Source organism: Pundamilia nyererei, unplaced genomic scaffold (genome assembly GCF_000239375.1).
Source record: "Pundamilia nyererei isolate P.nyererei 1_Seehausen unplaced genomic scaffold, PunNye1.0 scaffold00016, whole genome shotgun sequence".
NCBI lineage: Eukaryota > Metazoa > Chordata > Actinopteri > Cichliformes > Cichlidae > Pundamilia > Pundamilia nyererei.
Window position 1 is genome coordinate 1,980,166 of NW_005187417.1, and position 19,805 is coordinate 1,999,970.

The following is a 19,805-nucleotide window of genomic DNA, read 5'->3' on the forward strand; positions in this document are numbered from 1 at the left end:
AAAGATGGAGGCAAACTCAGTTTCTCGACCCACTTCCCTTTACATACACGCATCCTCATGCTTGCCCCTGATCTGACTGAGGGTAGATTAAACTGTGCTGAAGCAGAGGAGGAGAGTTTAAGTCATTACATACAGAGTCAGTCCTGCTTGTGCAGGGGAAGTCCTTAGACTTAGATGAAAGTTGTTCTGTTACTTGTTCCACTCGGTCTATGGGGAGGTGCGCACGCACATGCATTAACATTTTTAGTTCTCTTGCACCCAAATTTACCTTTATAATTTGCTTTGAGCATGAGAACTACATATTTTTGGAGTTATGCTTTCAGTAAATACACTGCAACTTTAAACCCCCCCCCAAAAAAAAAACAACAAAAAACCCCCAACCCAAAATGCACTAAATCTCTGGCATATCCATCTGGCCAGTTTAGTCAGGGTTGGTTAATCAGCTGGTTTTGTTTTAATGAAGGTGCACTACAAGGGCAACGATGAGACAACCCCCAAAACAGGAATAGCTTTACAGGTGGAGGCCAATCACATATTTCCCCCCTCATCTGTGTGTGTAGGTTTGTGTTTTTTGTTCCCCCCTCGAGGGAGTTTTGCATTTGCTCAGGTCAGTGTCACAACTGGAAGCATGAGGCTTTACATGGACCCTAAAGAGGTTGTGCACATCAGTGTGTGCCATTGTCAGGTTTGCTCTCCCACCCCTTACAGATTTAAGGGCACGGAGAAAATTCCAAGAGAGCTGGGCAGAAGCAATGTTTCTGCTCCTTTGTGCATGGAGGAACAGGATGAGCACAGCAAAATGACCTTCAGCTGGGCACTGCAGAGAATGTCTGAACAAACAAACTGACTTCATGAGGGTCGCCTGAGGGCCCAAAATCCTCTAATGGGCCTACTGTTCACTGCCTGGGATTTGCCATAACAGAATTGGCACACTCGTGGCAAACCAGCTCTCATGTGAATGACGTCTGGAGAGACCATGGAAACATTGCTTTGCACCACCTGTTTTGGTAGGTCTGTGATTGTCTGGAATACCCATGCAGGGACGTACAGATCTTTACAACACCACAACTGCAATCAAGTATTGGGATGAAATCCTTTGACCCCATCATCGACCCAATGCTGATGCAGTGGGTCCTAAGCTCCAGGTTCCTGCTGGTGCACAACATTGCCCAGCATCATGCAGATATAGTATGGCTGTAATGGTTAACCAATGACTGTTTTCTACAGTCATTGGTTAACAGACAAAGTTACAACTACTGTTGTTATATCAGTCATGTACAAGTGGAATTTTAGCATTTGTCAAATCAGCAAACGTAATGTTGTACTTGCTTTGTAGAATAATCAGCTCTGCTGAGTGAAATTCTGGTATTTTGCCTGCAACCTACCACCTATAGTTTTCTTGATAACCAAGATTTGACAAAAGAAAAGATTTGTACAGCTCAGGAACAGGCTTTAAAAAGGTCCACAAATCAGTGGGTGAGGTCAGAGGCCATGTATCACAAAACATTTATGCATGACAAAAAACAAAGAACAAGATTTTCTGAGCAAAGTTGTGGATTAAATTTTAATTCCGAAGTGATTCGCAGATCAGTTTCTTCACAGATACGGAGTCTTCCCATTTTATTGGTGTCCCCCCTTCTTTGTACAAGGCTAGAAAAAGTTCACAGCAACAGCACAAACATACAAAATAGTTTTACCAAATTCATTGCGTTTTGTTTTTTCCTTCTTAAATACATCTGAGCCGCTGGTATGACGCCCAACCATAGCAAAAAACTGATTCAGTCAAATGTATACAATCTTATTTACACAAGGAGCATTTGATCAAAGTGCATTGAAGAGTCCTGATTGACGATCATGTCCAAAGGATGGGCAAATATGTACAGTGTTTACAAAAGCTGTAACCATGGTTATTTCACAAGCATAATAATAATAATAATAATAATAATAATAATAATAATAATAATAATAATAATAATAATAATAATAATAATCCTGTAAGAATGCATTCTAAGAGGTGGTGATGGCAAGAAAACACTTAAATTAATGAAAGAAAACTTAGTTTTGAGATATTACTGCCCAAACATGATCGTACATAAATATTCACATCTGAGGAAGCAACAAAATCTGGACCGCATCCTCTCCTCATTAAAGCCTTACTTCTAAAGGACCCTTGACCCCTCGTGTTTTGTGCAGTCTTCAAACATTCACCGTGTCAGATTCTGGGAGCCCAGATGAGGAGATCAAACTGACAATTCATCCTTTCAACTGTTGCGACACGATGCCAGCAAGCTTCTTAAAGAGGGCGGGACAAAGAAATGACTGGAAAATGTCTGTGGCCCAAAAATAACGGAAAAAATAAAAGAAATCCTTACAACTTTGGATGTGGAATGAAACCAGTCGGGACAGAATTCATTGCAATATTTACATAATAAATAACATTTCCTCTTCACCACACACAGTGGTCTAATGTACTTCAGAAGGCATGTGGTCGTACTATAAGGTCTGCTGCTGCTGCTACGGTCAAGCGTCGGCACTGGAACGAGGCGGCGCGGTGTGACCGTGAAAAAATAAAAAAGACCCAACACGATCAGGATAAATCATCCTCTGTGCTCACTATCGAAATCTGGAGGAAGATGAAGGGAGGGGGGGGGAGAGAGGAAGACCGGTTTAGAAATGCTCACAACAACAGCACTTTAAAGGCTCGTTCATTCCAAGCTGCACCGTCTGCTGCATTCATGAAGTAAGACAGTGTGCTGGTTTAAAGGGAAGGCGTGTGCTGCAGGTATTGAACTCATGTTGCCTTTTGAAACGTCTGCTGCAGCTGTGAGGGCGACAGCAGAGGCTCGTGTCCATCTTGTGGCCCCGGCCGGGCTTAGGTTAATCCGTTTAATCTGTATACATGCTTTGCAGACGGCCAACAATGAACATTAAGGATTACTACGGGCCACAAGGTCATGGTGAGAGTGGAGGTCATTAACATGCAGGCTCCATCTTCCGAAGCCTGGCTGGAATCATTTAAGCTGCTCAGAAACTGCAGCTCGTGGTTATTTTCACCTTTGCTGAGGAGGTTACGTGACTGGTTCAGTTCATTTGTTGGGAGGATTACACAAAACGCTGGCGAGGTGTATGAGGGGGTAAAAAACAGACCGGCATTGTTAAGGACAACTTACAAGGACTCTTTACCAGTCCTTTACCACTGCCCACGCCTGGTTACCTACTGACTGAATGCATGTACAGTGATGGTATTGTTTGCACAAATAAGCAGCTGCGTGTTTTAGTTACTCTGGTGATTTGAGGCCATGGTTTATTTACAGCTCCAATAGTTTACGAGTAAATTGAGCTAACATTTTGTAAGTGATTGCTCACAACCTAAGGTGACAGGTGCACCGAGTTACTCCTGGGTTGTTTTTATTTGCTTAGAATCGTTTATTATTTCGATGCCTTGCACACCAACATGTGAATCAAAGCTCCGTCATTTAAACTGTTCCTGCAGCTCAGACCTTTACAAAGTTTCACCAACAAAATGTCTCAAGCTGAAATTTCCAAATTCCCAGTCTAAATTTTCATCTGGAACGAACTGTTAATCACTACCCTGAGTTAACGTTGTTCGTGGATTCTTCACTCACCGCGGGGTACGTGTGTCCTACATTGGCGCCGTGCCTCGTGATGTCAATGTTGAGGTCTTCTTCTGTGGTCTTCAGGTAGACTGGGTTGTCAAAGTTCATGCTCTTCTGGTTCTTCAGCTGCCAGTTCCTCCACATCAGGTAGCCGCCTGCTGCCGCCATCGCCAGTAGCACTGAGAGGAGAGACCAACAGTCAGGAGTCAAATCAACTCCCCCCCCCCAAAAAGTGCCAAGGATCTGAAATGAGGATTTTAATTAGTTTGCGCAAGTGTGTGGGCAGCATCTACTCACAGACGGGTAGTATGGCCCAGGCAGCAGCAGAACCTCTGGCTGTCGAATTCACTTGAATTGATGTGCTCACATTGGCTTCTGAAAGACAAAACAAGGCACATGCCAACAGCCAACAAGTTTAAAAACATTTCCTTTGACTACCAGTTAGGTTTCCAATCAAGAAGCAGAATAAAGTGAAAATCCAAAATCATTTTGGCAACTGGTTTAATCTTTTAAAGAAAACAGCATCTGATGAGTCTTTCATTTCCCCAGTGTGTTCTTGTATCAGTGTCAAGTGAGGGCGGAAAAGAAGCTTGGCTGAACGCAGTAACAGACCTCAGAAGAGAAAGTTGGATTTGCTCGCACTACCAGCTGGCCCCCTTTGTGAAACTATTAAATTCTTGCAACATGTCAACATTTTGCTTCAGAGTAAAATATTAAACTTCTGGCCTCATCCTTTCAATGAATTCATACCTCACCCTTCAAATAGCGTAAACCATCATTTTGGAGTGCTGACCGCACATGTGACAAAATCAATAGAGGTAATCAAAGTTCAATCTGTCCAAATCTTTGGTTTGATTTATTAAAGCTAGAACATCCTTAGCTTCACTTTGTTTACCAAATATCAGCTCCAATCATTATGCTGCAATAAATGTCTTGTCTACCAAATCAAAGCGAAACACACAGACAGTCAAACAGTCTTTGTGTCCGAGAAGATTTCAGTCTGAGATCCAGGTTCACTTGGATAAAGAGACTTTAGGGCATTTTGTTTAGCTTTTGTGGACAAAGTTATAAGCTCAGACTTCTCTTGTTCCATGTGGGACAGTTTTTTATAAATAGAATGATGGCTTAAATTCAAACAGAAAACTGTCAAGTTCTAAAATTCACCAGCATTCATGGTTTTTAGTTTCTATAACGTGTCAAAAAACCCGTCAAGAGTAAAGTGGAAGCTCTTTAACAGCTTATTACAGTTTAAATAAAGCATTTCCATCAGCAGAAGAAAGTGTTTGGAGCTGCGTCAAACTAAACTACAGCCTGTGTCTTTATGGTAATGAAGGATATCAGAACAATGCAACAGTGTTTTGCAGCAACAATGGAGCTCAGTGACAGGAAGAGGATATAGCAGGCTTTGGATACTTGGGCATGATTTCATAGGAGGATTAATTCATTGTTCTGTCGTTTGTTGATAGTCTATTTTTCTTTCTTTGATTTTTGACACCCTGCAACACCTCATCTAAAAATAGGACATTAAGATGTTCAGGACTGCAAGACTTTAACTCTTGGTGTAAGCACAAATGTTATGCTCTCCCAAGAAAGCTGAGATCAGTTTGAAAAGCAGCGTTGGGGAAGGAGGGGGTTACAGTCTGAGAATTGCTGATTCTTGCACGACTTCATTTCTTGATGATGCCTGAAGGATTTGTGCTACAATCCCTTTGTGTTGCAGTAATATAACAGTCACGTCTTAATTACCAGATTATGCCAAACTTTAAGGGAAAGTGATTCTAGTGATGAAGCTTCCTTGTTCCTGCCACTAGGTGTTGCTCATGTGCTGTGCTCTTAATAGTGTAATGAATAGGGATGGGTACCGACATAAACGGTAGTAACCAGACCGAAAAGCAGCGCACATTTCGGTGCTTTATTTCGGTGCTTTTTTTTCCTGAGCTGTGATACACTTTAGATTCTAGCCAATCATTTTACGTTTCCGAGTAGTAGGCGGGGCCAGGTACGTACGTTCTGTTAGAGCAGAGCTACAGATTAAAAATGTCCAAGGCGAAGCGGTCAAAAGTCTGGCTGTACTTCACAGCAAAATATGCAAACTCAGCAGCAACAAGTGCTTTAAGCTGATACTGTGATACTGTCAAAGGAGGTAGCACCTCAAATCCGATGAAACACCTGGCGACGCATAGCGTTTTTTTTTAAAAGCCCAGAAATGCGCCGTATTTGATAGCTTGCTGCGAGACCTCACACCGAGAACATCTACTGCGGGTGGGTTGCCTGTTATGCAACATCCCCCAAAAACACGAAGAGGAGAGTCCTGGCCCCTAGCCCTGCCAGTGTAGCAGAAATGATGACGGATGATGATGGCAGCAGCCGTTCTTCTCTGCGTGAGTAGCTAATTTACATTGAGTAGGCTAACCACGTTATTACATTAATGCATGTAAGGTGAACTAGCAAACATCATCATAGCTACATGCGGCTGTCCTCTTGTTTGATGGCAGATGCTCCCTTCACCCTGGCTAAAAAGGCTAAAATGACCAAAGAAAAAGTGGAAAACAGTTAAACATGAGAGGTTTAGGACAAAGTTTGTGTTTTTTCCATTGTTTAAGCACTGCTTCCAGCCAAGAGTGATGCCATATATGCCCCATAGCTGCAGAAAAGGCTAACATTGTTATCTTTTTACAAAAAAAACAGCTGAACATGAGGTTTTTGGACAAAGTTTGTGTTCTCCATTCTTTAAGCACCGGTTTGAGCACCGGCACCGTTTCAAAAGTACCGATTTGGCACCGGTATCAGATAAAACCTAAACGATACCCATCCCTAGTAATGAACTGTGGTTTAATCAGCTGAAACAGAGGCAAACAGCTTTTACCTCCAAGTACAGCATAAAAAACCCTCCGTGGTCAAATTGCCTATATGAGATTCATGAGAACAAACTCCACTTTAGAAACGGGGAGGATCTCATCAGCAGACCTTGTGTTTCTGATTAGGGTTGCTGTATGCATTTTTAGCATTTTACAGAGGATTAGAACAAAGTTCCTAAAGTTGTTTATGCAGTAATCACATTTTAGACCTTGAGAGTCTGATATGTTTGACACATGGCCGACAATTCACACATCCAACATGATGCCCGCTTTGTTTCCAACAAATGTTAAACATGCAACAAGAGACCTGAGAGGACTTCCTCACACACAGTCCTACATTACATTTATCTGCACAAAACAATGAACCTGAGATTAGAAGCACATTTATACAGCTGAGATTTAACAAAATTCTCAGCTCCTCAGGTTAAATTAAATTTTAACCTGAGGAGTGAAATAAATGAAATCTAGATAACATGACCTGAAAATCAAATTTAACAGCACAGGAGACATAATCCTAGTTTTTTTTTTTAATTAATAAACTAATAGATTCTTTGTCCCTTTGGATCAAATATTCGTTTTTTCTGTGCAAAATGTATAGTACTCAAATATATTTAGAGACTTATATCAGCTCATTAATGTACATGCGCAGATATTCTCAGACTAAGATTTCATCAGGTCAAGAGTGACTCTTCTAGAGTTACTGTGTTGTTTTGGCTACAGGTTACATCTGAGAGTTCAAAATAGGCATTCTGTTAAGGAGCTTATTGACCTGCTGGATGTTGAGAGGGTGAGCAAATATTTTGTGGCCCAGGCATTTTCATATTTATATGTGTATACACAGAGCAGACTGTCCCTAGATTTGGGTTCCATAATTTATATTTTGGACAAAGCCAAGATGAGTTCCCATCATTTTCTGTGGGCAGCAATAAGGTGAACACTAGAGGAATGGACTCTAAAATCACTGAGCACAAATACTGCTGTACAGAGACACTGATGCAACAACTGCCCGTTACACTGCAGTTATGTGTCTGCAATTCTAATTCCTGCAAGCTTATCAACCAAGTGCGTTACAGTAATCGAAGGCCAATTAATCACATTTGAGAACTTACAGATTCATGGAACATTAATGGCCATCCTCTTTGCCTGTACCCGCATGAAAAGATGAAAATACTTGAGAAAAAAAAAATCCTGATTGATGTCATAATTCATGCATGACAGGGTTAGATAATTACAATGACACACGTCACACATCTATAGTAAAATTAAACAACCAGTGGGTGGCAGCGTATGGAGTGAGACATGATATGCCTGCACATAAAGTGGTTTATGTGCAGGCATATCATCAGCACTGATACCAATACAAGAAAACAGCCTTTGAATAGCTGTCCACTTTAGTGACCACTATGCCTGAAAGGGTTAATATTGACACCCGCAGGCTACTTGACTACCTGAAATCAGCCCACTGTGTTATATTAAACAAAACAAAAAACCCAAACACCTTTTGTGCATCTTCAGCACAGATAAAGACCAAAGCACAAGCAGAAGCTAGCATAACAGACGTGAAAAAAATAAAAAGAGCAAGCTCCAAGCGGTTAGAAATCTCCACAGCACCATGGACACAAGAAACCTTTAATTTTGGCTTTAATCAAACAAAAAGCTGATTAAATGAGTAGGTTGGGGAAGGATGGGCTGTACCCAAAAACATTTAAGTCAGATGTTCCCCAGTTAACAATTCAAATGAAAATGCCTCCTTGATCCATGGTGAGGGAGGAGAAAAGCCCGTTTTTGTTTTTTGTAATTCATTTTTGAACCAAGCCCAACATTCTTTAAAGCGAGCCAGAAACAAACGCAGCGCAGCCAACAGTTTTACCTGAGGGTGGCTGTATTAGACCTTTCCCAGCATCCTTTGAAGGACCTTTGAAAGTAGGGTCTGTACAGAGAGAGCCAAGAATCATGCTTAACGCACAAAACTTAACAGAGGGTGTCCTATTTAAAAAACAAAACCAAAAAAAACCAAAAAAAAAAACCAAGCAGCACACATGCAAGTAGGCCTTCTTTGAATATAGACCAGATCTCAGGAGACTAAGCTAGTAAATAAATGCTCTGAAGCACTGATCCATTTTTGTTCAGTGAGAGGAAAGCCAAGCCAAGTAGAAAACCATCACAACAGCAGCAATGTCACATCTTTAACATTACCCTTGTGGTTCTCCTGCTTTGATATGACGAATGCTGGACAAGTGAGAGGACGACTCAAAGGCAATTTCACAGATTCAAAGCTGCAGCGCACTATAAAAATGCATCAATCAGGACGTCTCTACCAGCATCTGTACAACCAGGAAGGACAGCTACAGCAGCAATAAAACCTTTATAGCTGGATCAATATGATCTTGATTAGCAGAGGCAGCAGTGTTAGGATGTCTCAGGGCTTGAAATGAACAAGTCAGACTGAAAAAGCAATATTAACACAGTCAAGACCAAACTAAAGCAGTTTCCAAAACCTTTATCTACCACAAAACACTTTCAGATCAAATCACTCATAAAACTTGCAAAGATTAAAATTGGAATTGAACTGCAGTAACTTTGTGTGAGGGCCATTAATTCTTTTGTTTGCAATTATATTGACTCAGACGGCACAATATTTTTGGCCGTTATGATGCGACTGTCAGGTCGAAACTTCCCTTTTCCATAACAGACCACTTGTCATGTCATGAAGAAGGTGGGGCTAGCTGGATGGTTATAAGCAGTCAATGGGAAACAAAAGCAAATGTATAATTGGGAAGCAAAATGTACACAGCTCTGGTTTTACATCATTAGGCTCAAATGCAGTCATTTTAGAAAAAAAAGCTCAGATTGCCATCATGAAAAACCTGCTACATACTAGAGCTGGGCGATAGAACGATAACGATATGTATTGCGATATAACTTTTACTCGATAGAGAAATTAAGCTATCGCGATAGACCTCGCCGCTCTTGTCCTCTTAAAAAAAAAAAAAAAAAAGTCAGCCAATCCAAATTAAGTAGCGCAGAGCCGAACCAATCACAGCCGCAGCGTCACGTCGCGTGACTTGTTACGTACAGCACAAGTGCCAAGCCGCACATGTGTTTGTTTGGGAAGCAGCCAGCGCGTAATGGAGGAAATGAGTGTGCCGACTAGAAAAATCAACCGAGCGTGACCGAAGAGAAAACAGATGATGGTTCCAACGCCGGAGAGATTGTCGAACAGAAGAGCCATAGAAGCTCCGTAGTGTGAAGGTATTTCGGCTATTTCAAGTCTGACAAAAAACAGAGTAGCGTGCACTGTAAATGTGCCGAAAGCAAGTCTGGAAATACAATAAACTGGTGCATGCGTCACACTGTGCGCCACGTTATTGTTTCGGTGAAATGAATTTCTACAATACTGTTACTGTTAATTCTACTCTCTGCAGTGTTTAAATGCTTACATATACACACAGTTACTGTCTGTCCACACATACGACTCGGTTCTGCTTCTATGCCCCAGCTTTGTTTACTTTTTCCCACCGAGGCTTCTAGACTTCTGATTGGCCAACATTTCTGCACGGTTAGGGATCTAGCGCCACCTGCTGCTTTGGCATGTTCATAGCAGAGTTTTCCTTCATTTCTGCCTTTATGTGTGGACGGGATTATTTTTTAAAACGAAAACGGAAAATCTCAGTTTTCAAAAATACCCGTGTACGTGTGGACGTAGCCTCAGTCTGACTGGAAGCGCTAATTCGTCATTCGGCTTTTGTCAGACTAAAGTAACTGTTAAAACTGTTTGAAAAGCTCAGCTATACAACAAGGAGAGATTGAGAATTTCCTTTTAGTTCTCAGTTTATTTGATATTGACAAAAGTTAGTCAGTTTGTTTTACAGAAGAAAACAAACTGACTAAATAAAACTAAGATTTATTTTTAGAATTAATATTTTGTTTCTAAGTGGAATTGACAATTTAGTCTGTTTTGTTTGTTCTATTTTGAAACTTAAACGCTTTAGCGGCTGCCTTTTGTGTAGTTTGCAATATTTGCCTTTATTTATCTGAAAAAGTCTCATGTTCCTTAAGTACATCTACCCTGTTGAACTTATTATGGGAAACAAATATTTAAATAAAAACAAGCTGCTGATTATTTCACATTTTACTTGTGAGCAACGGCACATTTAAATCTTACAAATACAGTTATTTGGCTTATATCGTGATAGATATCGTTATCGCCTGAAATGAAAAAAAAAACATATCGTGATATGAAAAAATCTCATATCGCCCAGCTCTACTACATACATAACCCTGACCATTGACGGGTTGATCAAAGTCTCAGGTATGTTATACAAGCATCAGCTAACATAACCCCGAGCATAGCCTTAAGTAGAGATAAGCAATGTGCTACATGTGTCTGTAAGCTCACCTTTCCTTCCAACACCAAATATCTCCTTTCCAAAACTACATCTCCAGACCCTAGAAAGGTTTTACACTCCAACATGTCAGTATGTCCCCAAACTCACACACACAAAAAAGACAAAGCAAGCACCTCATCTTTGAGGCTTTGGTTCAACTTTACTTTTTGGGCAAACAGGAAAAGCCAGGAGCAAGCTTTCAGCCTTCAAATCTGCAGAAGGGTAAAGCACGTGTTTGCCACACTCCTTTGACTTTCACATTTGACTTTAATCCAATAATCAATAAATTCCAAATGCAATGAAAACTTATCTGATAAAAGGCAAGGACGTTTAGGAGAGTCTGTAAAACAGTGGTCTCAGTATGCATTTTGCTTAATATAAACAGCCTGTCATTTTTATAGGTTTGTGTATGAACAGCAAGAAAAAAAAAAGCATATTTAATTAGACAATGTTTCATTCAGATAATTCAGAAATTTTGGATATAATATTGGCAGCTTTATAGAAAGATGGGACCTGTGATGAATGATACCAAATGATAAACAGTGGAACAAGTCCCAGCAGAGTTGCAAAATCCATGAAACGCACTGCATTTCAGCCTGAGATGGTGCAGTCTGAAGGAAAAACACTCCCCAGTTGCCTCTAAAGACTGTTATACGAATCCCTCTGTAGTAGTTTGAGGTCCAAACCCTGAAGTGAAGAGCAATGCTCATTACTCTCTCTCCCCCTGTGCCACACTAACAAGATTAGGGCCGGTCCAAACTGCAGCTGCACAATACTCTACAGTTCCCCATTCGGTCCAGCTGCGACGGCTGTAAAATGGGATAAATGTGTTATCTGCTGGTTTAGTAAAGAGCAACGAGGCCTGTGACAACGAAGCCTTTGACTACGAGGAAGGTGGAGGCGCTTTTAGCAAGTGACAGGCATCCCATTTTAACTCCTCCCACACTATTTATTAACAGGACAGACAGGCGTGAAAATACAGTTTCATATAAAGACATCAACTATATACAAACAGGTCTGTACAGAATCAATCTCATAACTGCAAACACAGATGCCAAGGAGATAAAGACAAGTATGCACTTTCACATCCCGCCAGTCAGGATGGTACTTTCAGTTATTAGAGTCTGGAGACAGCTCGAGGTTCCCTAACAGTCTATGAGATGGTGACTCAGGCTGCAGGGATGCTCACTACACGAAGGCCTTGTATATCTGCAAAGAACCCAGGCTGTAAAGTCTGCTGCAGAGCACCAGGAATTTATTGGTGCACAGCTCATGGCATCAAAGCTTTAATGACCCAAATGCCAACTGGGAATCTTCATAACCACAGTATTACCCACCACCATCATGCAGAAAACACTGTTACATGCCCCTCTGCAACCCCAGCAGCATCAATCTGCATGCTCAGCAATGTCGGAGGCTGGACTAAAACTTTCTAACTACAGCAGTGATAGCTATGTTCTACCACCCTGACACTATTACAGCTGTGGTTCAAGCTTTTTCTGAATGACCCACCAAAAGCTGAATTAGAGCTCATGCCCCACACTTCAATTTTTAAAATCAAATGAGTGAAACAAAATGCTCCAAGTTAATTCAAGTTAAAACGCTTAAACATTTACCTGCACTTTTCTCTTTTCATTCTAGCTGACCATCTAGAATTCATCTTATAAGTTAAAGATAAACTGAACAGAGAATCTGAAGAGAAAGGACTTATTGTGGATGCTTTTTGCACTGGGAGCTTCATAAAGTGTTCTAAAGGGCCACCACTGTGGACCACACTGAGAACTATGGGCCTACTCTGATCTTCTGGTTGTAGATGCAGGCATGCACACCTACAGAAAGACATTCCTTCAGGTAAAGTTTTGGACACTCTTCGGCAAATATTTTGCAACAAAACAATACAATCTGCTGCTGAGGTCTCTAGGCATCATCTTTGACTGCATTTGACAAATTTAGTCCTTGCTCTGCTCAGCACAGTGACACATGAGCCAATTCTCCATCTGCTGCAAGCTCAGGTTATAGTGCCCCTCCAGCTTGCAGCACATCTTTAAATCACCAGCTGCACTTCAAGACTGTACAGCTGGAGGAGGCCTGAGCCTCTCTGGAGAGGCAGCTGAATGGATCAAGTTTGAAAAGTCTTGAACGTGCTGCAAGGATTATGCTGAGGTCAGTGAGGAATTTTAAATTTGTTAGAGTGCCCACTAAAGCATATTTAAAATCAGCTGGAAACTGTTGAACAGTTGTATTTGACTGAACCAGCGAGTTTCCCTTTCACAAGCTCCCGCCTTTAACATTTAGACCATTACAGAGCTGACCTGCTGTGCACGAGGCCAAGGGACTCTGATAAAACTTCACCTATATATTTAATAAAAAAATAAAATAAAATTTAAAAAAAAGGAGTAAAAAATAGATCTGAGGAAAATGAAACTTTAAAAACCACCAGATATTGTACACTAAGAAAAGCTGTAAAACCTGTCAAAACTCCCAGAACTCAAAAATGAGGAGGGAAGTGGAGAAGACTCTTAAAGCCGAACAGGCTAACTAGAGAGACTTTCACACTGGAGGACAGGAGTGCAGTGAGTCGTCACGGAGATGTTCCAGTACTTTGTGTACACCAGTGTCTTGGTCTACAGCTCTAGTCCAATTAGGAGAGAGTGTGTGCTGAATTCAGCTGTCAGGTTCCTATCTGACAGTGCTTCACTATGAAAAGGATAATCTGTGGCAGCAAAAAAAAGGAGCTGGACTGCTCAAGACAGAAACTACTAAGGGAAGAGGACAGTGTTTCTAGGCAACCTTTCCCTGGCAAATAAAAGAGGCAGAAGGAGAGAAGGGCTACAGTTTGATTTTTTTTTTTTAGTGCACTACTACAATTCTCACATCTAACAGTAACAAACACACTGGTACTTGGCCATTTCTGGTGTCCAAACTCCTTGCTTTCGAAGTTAAAATAAATCTTACGAAGTTGCCGGAAATTTGAGTGCCGATGCAAGCAGATTAGGGCTGCCACAAACGACGATTTTAAATAGTTGACGTCATCATGACTAGTCGACTAATCGTGGCAGCCCTAAAGCAGATGTAGTCTTGCTCTAGACAAACACTGAAAACTTCACTTGAAACTTATCTTTTGCAAAATCTGCAATCACATTAAAGCCATCTCAGCTGTCAAAGTACAGAGACAAGGTTAAACTACAGTAGTGCTACTGGAAACATCTGAAAAGGTATCAAACAGTGGGAGTGCGGAGTTCTCCAAGGACCCGTTCCTGTACCTGCTTTCCCTATAATATCTCAGAATATGGAATACATGCAGGTCCATAACTAAAGTCAGTTACTGAAGAATGCTGTGAAGGGATTAGGGTCCCATATAATCGTTAAATGGTAGCTGCCTGCAAATATATTACATGTAGGTTCCATATACAGGCTTGTTAGATCCATCTCAGCACCATGCCGTGCATCTTAAAGCATGAGCCTCAGTAAAAGGAACAGGAGTGTTTGCCTTCATTTTATCAGTATGCCACAGTGTAAGCTTTCTCTGCAGCCAAAAATCAGCCAACAGTCTCATCCAGAGCACAAAGCACACTTCAGTGAAGTGCAGTGTTGGTGTAATGCGTTACTGTAATTAAATTACTTTTCCACTGAAAAAGTAGTAATTACTGTTCATTTTTAGGTATTTTAATTACAGTTACTTACAATGTACTTGCGTTACATTGTAAAATAATTAAACTCGCTGAATATCATTATTTAACTTCAATAATTTGTCTTCTAAATGTAGAAGTAAACTCTGCCGCTTTAACATCGCTGTAGTGTAGCCGCACGTCATTTCGCCCGTTTGCTGCATAGTCGTATTCTAAAGCGGAAGATGTCGGACTCGGCTGAAGCGAGTGGCGGTTTTATGAAATTGACATACTCTTCACTTTTCTGAAACAAGCAGACAAGAACATTACAGTAATATGTAAGCTATGTCCTGGGGCGACAACCCCCCCCCCCCCCAAAAAAAACCAACAACTGTCGGTCGTTGTTAATAGCACGAGTAATCTACTGAAGCGCCTGACACAAGAGCATAGACGAACACTTGATCCTTGTTAATCATCCATGGATAACACCACGGCAACTCCTGCTAAGCAGGCAAAACTAGATTTTACTTCAGCAGCACGGAGAGTGTCTGAAGGTGAGCATAAAAAATGATTGCAGGCTACGTTGTGGAAGAGATGCTACCACTGTGTACTGTAGAGTCTCCGTATTTAAAAAATTTATTATTTAAAGAGTTTAATTTCTATTGTTTGTCCACTCAAGGTTTACAGGGATTTTAAGTAGTATTTAGTTAAATTACTTATTTAGTGATTAAGTTACTTTTCTGACAGTAATTAGATGCGTATTTTAAATACAATATTGACTAATTAGTAATTAATTACTTTTTTAAAGTAACTTACCCAACACTGGTGAAGTAATTAGACGAAAAGATTACTTTCAGGGAAAATGTTCAATGCTTTAATTACTAGTAAGTAAAGCTGTTGTGTTGCACAAGTATGCAATTCAACAGACCAATAAAAATGAAAAAGTAGGAGATGTTTATTGCACGGCCACATGTAATGCTCCTGCTCCAAAACCAACCCCCTCATCTTCTCAATAATGTCAAACTAAACTCCAGTTCAACAATAGTTACGGTCAATATTTACTGAAGTCTACAGAAGTTCTCAAGCAAAGGATGTGTCTTATGTGGTTTAACTAGTTGTCTACAAAAGGGGAACCAGCAGTTAAACAACTGAACTGGAGAATATTTGGTCCCGGTGCCAAAACAATCAAAAGACTGTTTCTTTGAGTTAATGTGAATAAGAGGCCTCCAGTCACTGAAGAGGAATCATGGAACCGGCGAAATCCTTCATAATCAAGCTTCAAAAGTTCAGAGTACAAGTTTATTTCCTGTTCATTTCACAATACTGTGCAAGTCTTTCATGAAACTGGCACAAACAGCCTTTTCCATTATTCATGTCAAGATTAAGCCAGTCCAGCACTTTGTTTTTAAACCAGTCATCCCATCAATCTGTAAGCATAGTTCAACTATGACAGTCTGGTTAATACTGAAAGGAGGGTGTTACACACAGTACAGTTTGTGTACTTGTTTTTAGGGCTTCTTCATAATTTATGTTTCTTTGGTTCCAGCTTTCGTTTTGGGTATGTAGTTGCATTTTCTAAGTTATTTAATAATATCCGTCCCTGCTTGGGGATTGTAGATTGAAATTAGTAGCCAACTTCATCTCTCATGAAATTAGGGTTTTAGTTTTATTCTTTATCAGAAACAAACAAGATTTCAGCCTGGGGCCATTTTCAGAATTTGGACCCATTAGGCTCAGCAGTGATAAATGTCTTGAATTATAATTACACTATGGTAAGAGTTTGTTTGGCCTTTTTGACCCAGTGTTACATAATGCTGCCGGCGTTACGAGCCAGGCCCAGAGTGATGTGGGCTGTAGTATGACTGGTATGCACGGAGCCTTAACTCAGGATGTTGAATTAAGAAAAGCTTCATTCATCCATCAAGGCTGGCAGGTTGGTGTGACAACTCAATCACATGCAAGGACTTCATACAAATTCCATTTTCAGATTCTGCATTCAGAATCTCAGACAAGACAGCTGCACTGCATTTGTAAAGACCTGTTCATGCCTTTTTATGATAACAGAAATAAATCAGGATTCAATAACTTGGTCAATAAAGAACAAGGACTGATGACGGCAATAGTATCAATTAAATCATTGTCCCAAAGGGTTGAGGTCAGAGACCTGGAGGGATAAACTGAAGCACTTTCTCGGAACCAGACCAAATCCCTGCAATCAGCTTCCAAAATCTTGTGGCAGATCTTTCCACAGCAGCCGAGGTCAGCCACAGACTTGCTCTCATGATTTAAAAATGAAATGAAAACCTTTAACAATCTCATGGTTGGTGTCGTGTCCATTCAGCTACAGCACTAACAGTCACGCTCCACTCAGTGCAGAGAAATGAAGACTGCACAGGGTGGGACTGCACAGGGTGGGACTTAACCCCCAGGGGGGAAAAAAAACAAACACAAGAGCTGGGGGTTACTTTCAGCAGCAAAACGCAACAATGGAGTGGAAGAGGGATCAACGTCAGGATCCGACACTTCAGCTGTCAGGATGAAACACTTCCCAACGCAGGAGGCGACGAAGCTGCAGCTGAGATGTGAAGGATGTTGAGACTTGCCAAAAAGGTGCTGAAAAACTGGATCACAACACCGAGTGACTCAGATACTGTTCAGCTGTCAGACTACTAATACAAACAGACAGCTGGGGTTTTGGCTGGCATGGATACAGATAGAAACCAAGACACAGTGTGAGCACACACCATGGAAACATGCTTGGAAAACCGTAGAATTAGACTGAATTTATTCCATCTTCCAGCTGTTTGTGTTTTGGTGGCTAACCTGTGAAACCTAAGATCCTTTTTACCTTTTCTTTAATAGAGTCACATTTGAAATGAGCAGCAGGGGGTATGAAGCAGAAAGGAAGGGAAGCAATTGGCTTAACAAAAACAAACAAAACAAAAAAACAAAAACCAGGTGGATGTGTGAACACAATGAGGTGGTGTACACATTCTCAGAACCGCTGAGGTTTGGCACCTCCCTGCTTTCCATTTTTCCTAATACTTTTATGCAGTATTAATGTCTTACTAACTGTATTGTGTTTTAGGGCTTCAAATGTCCAAACTACAAAAACAGCAGAGCTTTTAAAGCCACTTTGATGGAGATTCACAATAGTGACTGAAATGAGAACTGACAGGAGTGTGCACAATTTTCTCACAATTCATCAAGAAACCACTCTACCTCTGATGGGATGTTCCTGCTGCTTAATAATTTGGTTTCTCTTCATGTAAATCTGAAGATTTACTTTCCCTCCATGTTCTCTTTCCATGTTACAACTAATAAAATATTTCATTTTGTTTAGATTAACACCGCATTTGCATTTTTTAAGATCATGCAGTCCAGGGTTTCCGTCAGCATATTTCAAGCCCGGCAGCCCACAGAACCAAAGCACTGGGAGTGGTTACCATTTATTTTTAAGATGCTTTAACATAAGTGAATGCTTGCTTGGCTACTTCCTGAACTTGTAGCTCTTATGTTCTTGACAACCCTACATTACTTTTTAATTCATGCTGCAAGGGGGGAAAAAAAAAAAAAAAAAAAAAAAGTATGCTTGTGAAGAAGCAGTAATGTGAGAACCACAGACAGCTCTGCCGTTCCACTAATCCACACAGTGTCATGTGGTTGGCCATACAGCTTTTATTGAACAAGACCATCTGACCAGACTAAAAGTAGGAAAATACTTAAAAAAAAAAAAAAGAAAAAATCCAATCTAGAGGCTGGACACTGCCCAAATACTGCATGCACCATCTCAAGCCATCACTCATAAGCATGCAGTGTTGTGTTTAACATTAATGACAAGTCAATGTCATTAGCTCACCAAGTGTGTAGCTAATGTTTGTGCAACAGCAGCATTGTTTTCACTAGCAAAGATCCACCCTGTCTGGTTTTTGCCAGGCCTGTGGTACCGTCTCCAGAGTCTTGACTCCCTGTTTATAAATGGTGGCTGCAACTAAGTTCTGTTGTGTATACAAATTAATGACAGTTGCTAACACAAGAAAACAAATGCAGAGAACAGAACATCGCCTTTGCATGGGATAGATAATAATTACAGTATGTGTGCAAATGCTTGTCCAAACATGAGAGATCATTAAAGAGCTGGATGAAATTCATGTCACCAAAACAAAACTGTATGGCATCTTTACAAGCGCTGGACCATTTTACAGTATAAGCTTGTACGCAGATCATGACTTGTACCATCAGACTTTATAAACAACTGCTGCTGGCACATTTCAGATATATCTGAATACTGCTCGTACTTCAAATGCTCACAAATCATTAGTATTTGTTTCAATTATATAAACATGTCAAAATTTATGTTGTCGCATTCAAGTTTGCAGCTTTGGTGAGATTTGCTCCGGGGTTCAGCCAGGTGTAAACGCAGATGAAGTGCCAAAACACAACTCAAGCCCGCGAGGGTGCTGTGACTCACCAGGTCTGCAGCGCAAGCCGTCAGCAGTCAGCTCCTGGCCCTCAGGACACACGCAGGTATATTTGGGGGAGTGTTTGTTGATCTGTGGTGCAGGCAGGCACATGTAGCTGCAGCCTCCATTTTCACCTTTCTCTGAGCACCAGTTAGTACCTGCACACAAAGGTTAGCAGCTCTGATCAGACTGATCTGAGGGGCAAATAAAAGCTAAACCATTTCAGTTAACAAGTGTCACATGGGTACATTAAATCCACAGTGAAAGGAGCTTTAACGGCCTCTTCTACTATGAAGTATATCCACGGTTGACGGAACAAAATTAGGGTTTAAGTCTCATCCATAGTATGATCGTCGACATTTTCATCCTATGGATCTTCGCACACATGATCGTTATAAATCAAGAGGACTCATTTTGATAGACTAAGTGTTTAAATATTACAGATTAACCACAAAATATCAAGAAACTACAGCTTCTAAGTGTACAAAATTAAAGTGGTGTATGTATTGCATACATAAGTATACTGTACATCATGGAAACAAATACTGCTGAGTTTCTATACAAGTACTGTGTTGGACCCACTGGTGATCTCATTGATACAGGTATAGCCCATTGACAGAGCACTCCTTTTATTGTGGTTACATGAATATGCATAGGGTTATTAACATATAACATCTTACATAGGTATACATGTGAACAAAGGTAGGTGTGTGTGTGTGTGTGTGTGTGTGTGTGTGTGTCAGATGTGACCCTGTGAAGACTCCCCAAAGCTGGTGCCAGGAGTCTAGCGGTCCATCTGAACAAAAGGCTCTTATACTTAAACAGATATACGTGTGTTTGCTATACCACATATCAGCAAGAGAAGATACGA

General features: G+C 40.8%; 1 protein-coding gene across 1 annotated transcript in view; it reads right to left on the reverse strand.

The window, feature by feature from the left end:
• Positions 1 to 1,536: 1,536 nt before the first annotated feature.
• The window catches only part of vldlr (very low density lipoprotein receptor), a 66,884-nt gene continuing 48,615 nt past the window's right edge, over positions 1,537 to 19,805 (reverse strand). The window contains exons 16-19 of the mRNA XM_005725526.2: positions 18,943 to 19,092; positions 3,915 to 3,992; positions 3,627 to 3,796; positions 1,537 to 2,623 (exon numbers count right to left, since the gene is read on the reverse strand). Coding sequence (XP_005725583.1) covers positions 2,588 to 2,623; positions 3,627 to 3,796; positions 3,915 to 3,992; positions 18,943 to 19,092 — 434 coding nt within the window. The 3' untranslated portion in view covers positions 1,537 to 2,587. The remainder of the gene's footprint in view (positions 2,624 to 3,626; positions 3,797 to 3,914; positions 3,993 to 18,942; positions 19,093 to 19,805) is intronic.